The sequence below is a fragment of the Zingiber officinale genome, chromosome 11A, assembly GCF_018446385.1.
Source record: "Zingiber officinale cultivar Zhangliang chromosome 11A, Zo_v1.1, whole genome shotgun sequence".
Lineage (NCBI taxonomy): Eukaryota > Viridiplantae > Streptophyta > Magnoliopsida > Zingiberales > Zingiberaceae > Zingiber > Zingiber officinale.
Genome location: NC_056006.1, coordinates 57902043 through 57909470, shown reverse-complemented (window position 1 = coordinate 57909470; position 7428 = coordinate 57902043). Strand labels below are relative to the sequence as shown.

Sequence of the window (7428 nt, the reverse complement as noted above, 5' to 3'; positions counted from 1 at the left end):
AAGCTCCATCGTGCTTCCAGTGTTTGAACCAGGCTTGTGCATCCCATGGTTCACTAGTGCCCGAGAAGTTCTCTGTGACCTACCGCCATGGATCGATAGGCTTCCTTTCTTGGCTCATCCGGGGTTCCCATCGGTCTTGAGGTCAGCCGATGGTGGAACCTCCAAGACTACTGGAGTCGTCAGATTTGGTTCCGGGGTAACTGTGGGGGTATTCTGCTGGTTAGCCTTTAAGGTGGCTATTTCCTGTTGCTGTTCAGCTAGCTGCTGCTGTAACTGAGCCACTAATGCTGTAAGGTCAGGAGGAGGCACTGAACTGCCTGCCTCTTGCTGGGGCTCAGTAGCTAGTGCCCTTCTAGCTGGGCGTCCTCGTGCCATTTCTAACGACATAGAGAACATAACATAACTAAGGTAATTGCAGTTATATAACTACTGATATCATGTTAAAAGACTAGCACAAACTAACAAGCAATAGACATATAAACATGAACTGTAACTAGAAAGCAAGAAACAATAAAGAGAGTAGAGGTATCCTTACTTGGAAGCTGTAGGTACAATGCTGATGTGTGTGTAGGAAGTATGGAATACTGCTCTGATACCACTCTGTAACGACCCGCCTTCTAACTACTAGGCTGTAAGGCGAATCGCTACAGTTATGCTATCTATGTTGTGCGGAAAACTGATCTAATTTAAATTTTTCTACTAATTGATGACTGTTCTTGGTTCTACATGTGCTAAAGGATGCAATCTGAGGAACACAAAGCGTATCCTACATCCCCCATGGACTAGAAGTTGATCTACTGAGTTTCTTGGTCGAAACTGAGCTTCCCAATCGATCCAAACTAAACTGGATCGATTGCTTTCCCGTTGGATCGATCCACGGACCGATCCAGGCTGCTACTGGCACGGTTGAACACCCTGGATCGGTCACCGACCGATCCGTAATCGTCAGATGCTGAATCGGTCTCCGACCGATCCAGAGTACATCGACGGTTCATGCATCGATCCAGGTTGGCTGACTCGATCGCGGTCGACCGATCCGTACTGAAGCTCTTCGAAACTATCAGATCTTGGGATCGGATCGGTGACCGATCCAGAGGAGAAGATATGCATCAGTTGTTCTCGGATCGGCCGTCGACCGATCGGATATTGCCTGCTCGATCGGTCCGAGACCGATCGAGTTGTTCGATTACCGAGCTCGATTTCAAGATTTGGTGCCAAAATACCGCATAACAACTATCCAATGCATGATAAACTATTCTAATAACATGTAGTAACAATTCTAAACTTAAGCTAAAGCAAGGTTCATCAACTCATAACCTTTAACTACTAGAAATGCATAAAAAGCAAAGTATAAGAAAATGTCTTAAGGAAGAACTAGTTTCTAATTTGCTAAACTCTCCAAGGTCTTTTATTCCAGTTCCTGCCACACACACCATCCGTTGCATTGTCCTCCAGCTCCCTCTGCTAGTCCATCTTTCATTTACCTTTATCTGCAGTATAAGGAAAAATAGTATCTGTAAGCTTAAAGCTTAGTAAGAAACCATCTACCTCACAAAAACATGCAACGATGCAAATATGATTTTAAGTCATGCTGTTTAAAACATATGCTGGATATACTGAATAAACTAGCATGGCATGGCATATAAGCATACAATCATGGCATACCTAAACCTGAACATAAAAGTATGTATAACAACTGCACATAAAGTGATCATGCATATTCATAGGGAAAAACTAAACTGGAGCATGATACTGAACTGAAACTGAACTGCGCTAAAACTGATCTTAAACTATAATCACTGGATTAGATTAAGAGTTTGAAAGCTAATATCATAATAAGTGAAAATAGTAATCATGCTGTTTGGGCGCCGAATCGTTCTTTACCATGGCGATCCCTAACTAGACCGGGTTTGCAAGTCCCAATTTAGTAGGGTTAACTAGGTTATCTAAACCTAGGGACGATGTGGAGTCCAACCCAATGGATATCGATCCAGTACAGTGCCACTGAAAATAAAATACTGAATATAGCTAACTGTTTTATCTTGCTGTTTCTAGGTTATCTGAACCTAGAGCTAGGTTATCTGAACCTAGAGGCGACTGTGGGAGCCCACCCATTGGACCGTAGTCCCATAAACTGAACTAAACTAATGTGCTGTTTTAAATGCTTCTAATGCATTTAACTGAGCTATTAAACATAACCGAGGTGGTATTTAGCTATAATAACATTTTACCGAACACTTGGTCTCTCCTCTAATAGGGAGATCACCTCTAGGCACCCGACAACGTCTAGAATCTCCAACTAAAGGAGACCAACGTGTCCGGCCCGTCTAGAGGTGCTCAACTAGATCCCTAATCCTCGAGGAGGGTTTAAACACACCCTATGTGCCGAAAAACCTGCCTATAGCTAAAACTAATGCGTAGAAAACCAAACGGAGCTATTATACTGCAGGTGAGGGGTTTCTTACCTCCTATTCGTAATTTCTTACGATTCAAACCGCTGGTTTTCCGATGGAAACGGTCCTCTCGACGATCCACTTGCGTCTTCGCGTTCCTCTCGCGGAGAAGAACCTTTTTCGTGTTGGAGTCGTCGCCGGAAGAAGTTCCCTTGGCCCTTGGGGCTTGGTGTGCCGTGAGAAGGAGGAGAGGGAGAGGCGGCGGCGAGGTTTTGAGAGGAGAAAAGTGGCGTGAGGTGAGGAGGTGCCGAACCAAACTCTTAAAATAGACCAAACCCTCTTTAAGTTTTTAATCTATATTAAGTGGTTTAATGAACCCAACTCTAATATAAATATATTTGGTTCTCCTTTCTTTCAGCACGGCCCTGCTGGGTTCAACCGGTTACTAACATTATCCCGTATACCATAGGTCTCGGGTTCGATTCCCGCCTAAGCTATTTTGCGGTTTTAATTATTTTTGCTACTTCCGATACTCGAAAAATTCCGGAAAAATATCTAAAAATTCCAGAAAAATCATAGAATAATTCTAAAATAGTTTTGAGAATTTTCGGGCGTTACAAAAACAAGCACCTAGGACTTGGTATGAGCGATTATCCACCCATCTGATTTCAAAAGAATTCAAATAAGGTCAAATTGATCCAACCTTGTTTGTAAAAGCCTTTAAACACTACAACAAAAATATTAAAAGACAACGGATTTTATCCATTGTCGTAGGCTCTTTAAAACTGTTATAATTGGCAGTGTTGTTAAAAGTGGGGGCTACGACAATGGTTTAAAATCATTGTCGTAGAATGAAACGACAATAGTTTTCAACAGTTTAAAACCATTGTCTTTGAATGAAAAGACAAAGGTTTAAAACCGTTGTTGTTTAGAGCACTTTTAATAATGTTGCTGCCAGTTACAACAGTTTTGAGACTACGATAACGGTTTTTAACCATTGTCTATGAGGACGATAGACAACAATAATAACGATTTTAAACCGTTGTCTTTTAAACTATTGTCTTTTAATACCAATATATCATATTTCAATATAAATATATAATAAAAGTTTATAATCACAAAAGAAAGAATATTCCCCATATCAATGTCATTCAAAATGTTACTTATACAAGAATTATAATCATAAAAGAAGAAACATGTCTTATATTCAAATAAAATTTATCCCAATACAAATAAACAAATAAACTCCATTTACAACTATTTCCTGTGGGCCAACTCCCTGAATGTTTGTGGGCTCATTTGTGGACTCTCTTCCCTCAACGTGCCGTTGAGTATGGCCAACTCCCCGAGTTGTTGCTTCTTGTAGTAGTCCATTGACTCATCCTGCAAGATTTGGAATTTGAATAGTGACTATGTTTCAATAATAACATTCGTGTCGGCATCTTGTAGAACAATGCGGAGGATGCAACCCAGGTGAAAGTTTTTGTTACCACAGACTTCAGAAGATCTTCTAGGGTGGTAACAACTTGGGTTAAGCGAGCATCAAGTATGTCTGGTGTAAATTCTGCCTCCAATAGTATGTGCAGCGGTTCGTTTAAGTGTTCATATCCAGGTTTATCCCGTAAACTTTCTTCCTGTTCAAAAAGGGGGACTTGAGTATTAAGACAAGAAATAATGCACCTTAGCTTTTGAGTTGATAATAACAATCCATTAGGACATATTATAGGATGTTAATATCAAAAATTACATAGGTTCTAAAATGCACGATTAACTTAATATCGGTGTAACTTGTACAAAGAACAGCATACTCCAGCAGAAACAAGAGAAGAGAAACCCATATCACATTAAAAAACATGGATTATTTTGCCTTCAAACATAAAGACAAAGATCTATTTTTTATGTAGATAGGCCTTAAAAAGTTAATAGTGAGCATAATACATCAAGGTTTGGGAGATTGGAATATACTCATTTTTCATTAAGATAAATATTACATGATATCCACATACCATTATAGAATCCTTCACTGAACCTCGACCTCGTATATAAACCCTGTATTGAGTTGAAGCTTCAACTCTTTTTAAGGAGTTCCCACGTGGCCCCAGTAAACGGCCAACAAAGTTGTACTGAAATGCATGAAACCAGCAATTTAATACATGTTGAGAGATTAACTAGTTGAAGCTAAGAAAACACAAACATACACTTGGATACTTGTCAACAAGAACATCTAGTCTCACAACTTTCTTTACAAGACTTTTAGCAAGTCCAAGAGTTTCACCCCAGCTTGGACTTGATGCTCGGAGGACCCCTATTCTATAGAGGTATTCATTTTCCTGAAAATAAGTTAAGCAGTGGTGAGATCATCTCAAAATGGAAACTAAGAATAGTTAAGCAACAATCAAATTTTCAGAAGTAAACTTATAACACAGATTAGAGCAACTCCTCGAATTGGAAAACATCAAGATATAAGTTTATAAGAAATCTTGTAATCAGTTTTCAGGAATCATATAAACGGATCCAACAACAAATTGATATTTATAAGTATGTCAAATGGAACATATTTGTACTTCCTAACAATAAACACAGGAAACAGTGTAGTAAATCAATTCAAAAATTGATGTAAGATTTGGGCATAAACTTGAGGCTTTAAGGTGGTCAAACACTTAAATGTGTTTGATTGCAACCAGTGAATCATATCCAGTCAACTTAAACAGACCAATCCAGCATATTTTGTCACCTCGAGCCAGTCTTGAGTCGCAACAACCTGACAAACCAAATATAATCAAGATAGTAAGGATACATCAAGGCAACTATACATAGAGCAAGAAATGAAGATTGACAAAATTACTTACAATTGTGATAGAAGGGCTAGAATCTTTCCCAGGATGAGGATGTGTTATGTCAGCACCAAATATTATAGTTGGTCGGTCGCTAACAAGAGGAATGCGCCTTGACAATGCATCGACAAGAACTGTATCCCTTCCTCCAGCCTATGAATCAAGCGTTAGTAACACAAAATAGAATAAGAAAATAAGATCCACCTTCCACGTACTCACCTTTCCATTGATCTAGAGGCCAACATTGGCAAGGTACTGTTTACTTATCCTGAAAACATGCTTTGTCAAACAACATTGTGAAACTAAACCAAGGCCAGTCTCACATATCTACTTTTGATCACCTGTAATAACTATGGCATATAATAATAAAGCGAAAAAGGAAAGAGAAAAAATTAAAGCTAAAAATTTTAGCCAATTGATATTTGTCAACAAGCAAAAATATCAAGTTGTGTCGAATAAGATCAAGTGTAAGAAAGACATCATACCATAAAGAGAACCATCATTATCAGGCAATATTACAGTGAGCAAATCAAGCTCCTTTCCCTGAGGTTGGATCATGTCTACTAACAAGATTATCTATTTCGCCACAAAAAAAAAACAAGGACAACACCCAAAATATGCTTTTTTGTACTTCTCATGCTGTAAAATTAGATGATATTAGCACTTCCATAACAAGATTATCTATTTTGCCATTGCATTGCTAATATTCACTTCTACAAGCTTTCACAAATAGATAAGAGCAAAAAAATAACGATTTTGGCATAAAAAAATTGTCAACAAATAATGCACATTTAAATATTTTTTAATTTATCACAAGTAGATATATGTGTCTATATATAATATATAAACCTTTACGACTTCCCACGTAGGCTTCTTTTTCCCTTTCTTTGTTCGAATTGAACAATTTCAAGCTCCTTCGTACAACAAGATTTAACATATGAGTAATAAATTAAATGTTTAATTAAAAAAAATATGTACTCACATATTCACTATATATTTTCAGTCCTTATGACGATTGTGATGATTAAGTGAATCGAACAAATAAACCATCTCCACATAAGGGTCGATGACAGTCAAAATTCAATGACAACTATTCACAAAACAAATAGTCAATGCATAAATTTTGTAAAATTGTCGAAAAAATCTATTAAAAATGAGTCATGCAAACTACAACAATAGACATGCATACCTTTATTACTTCTCATGTAGCATGTTTTTTTCTTTTTCTTTTCTTTGTTTGGATTAAAAAATCTTATGCTCCTTTGTACATCAATAAGAGTAGACATATGAAAGTTTTATTGATTAAAATAAATACTTAATAAAATTAAAATATGTACTCACATATCCACTATGTATTTCCAATACTACTGGAGGAAGTGAAGTCAATACATCTCAAGTCAAAGGTAAGCAATGTGCTTCAATCCAAAAATAATATTTGTAGATAATTTATCCATATATAACTTTAATTATGTAAACTAACATTTATGATCAAAATACAACAGAAGATAAACCAAGCATAGCATCCAAAATATCTCTATGGAAGAGCTTAAAAAACAGTGTTTCACAAAGGATGACTCCAAAACTAATTCCAGAAATCTAGATAAAAAAATAATTTACAAAGTTGGGAGAACAAACTAATATTTTTGAACAAGCTAATTTGATTTACAACATTTGCACAAATCAGTTATGAAGTAGATAGACATTGTGCATATTTTAGTGTAAGTTATATGTCACACGTGCATGCCATCTTTATTCATGTATGTGGAGTAACCATTCCACTCTTTGAAAGCATGATCATATCCTGAAGAATGCAACACAAATAACAATCATATAGATAAGAACAAAAATATCTTTGGGGCATCAACTTTGTGAAAGGCACACAAAGTTGTAATATCGAAGCATCAACCTTGGACCATAAAGCACGGCTACAGAGGCAAAGTTAACACTATTTCAATTCAACTGAAAGATCTACTTAGCAATTTGATCATCAACCAAATAGTTCAGTTAGCAAATTGTAATTGCATCTTTGACTTAAGCATATAAAGAAATACCAACGAGCGGAAAAGCCATAGATCTAGAACAATAATAAACAAAATTACAATTTGGTATATATATATATATATATACATATACATACCAAATTGTAATTTTATTTGCTGGATTGACGAGTTATGCATTCATGCAAACAAATATCAAATTGC

At 36.8% G+C, this 7428-nt stretch overlaps 1 protein-coding gene across 1 annotated transcript; it reads right to left on the bottom strand.

Annotated features, from left to right (window-relative positions):
- Positions 1-3650: 3650 nt before the first annotated feature.
- LOC122031404 (KH domain-containing protein At1g09660/At1g09670-like) lies at positions 3651-7143 on the bottom strand. The gene is made up of 8 exons (XM_042590520.1): positions 7134-7143; positions 6964-7028; positions 5243-5380; positions 5107-5154; positions 4592-4723; positions 4400-4516; positions 3884-4027; positions 3651-3776 (listed from the first exon to the last, which is right to left on the bottom strand). Exons 1-8 carry the CDS (start codon positions 7141-7143, stop codon positions 3651-3653), a joined length of 780 nt encoding a protein of 259 aa, XP_042446454.1.
- Between the last annotated feature and the right edge of the window lie 285 nt (positions 7144-7428).

What these genes read in the sequence shown, in the direction of transcription:
- LOC122031404 (XM_042590520.1), bottom strand. An exon ending in CTAGCCCTTCTATCACAATT is followed by an intron (nt 5,155 to 5,242) that starts GTAAGTAATTTT and finishes TTGGTTTGTCAG; the next exon opens with GTTGTTGCGACTCAAGACTG. An exon ending in TGACAAAATATGCTGGATTG is followed by an intron (nt 4,724 to 5,106) that starts GTCTGTTTAAGT and finishes ACTTATTTTCAG; the next exon opens with GAAAATGAATACCTCTATAG.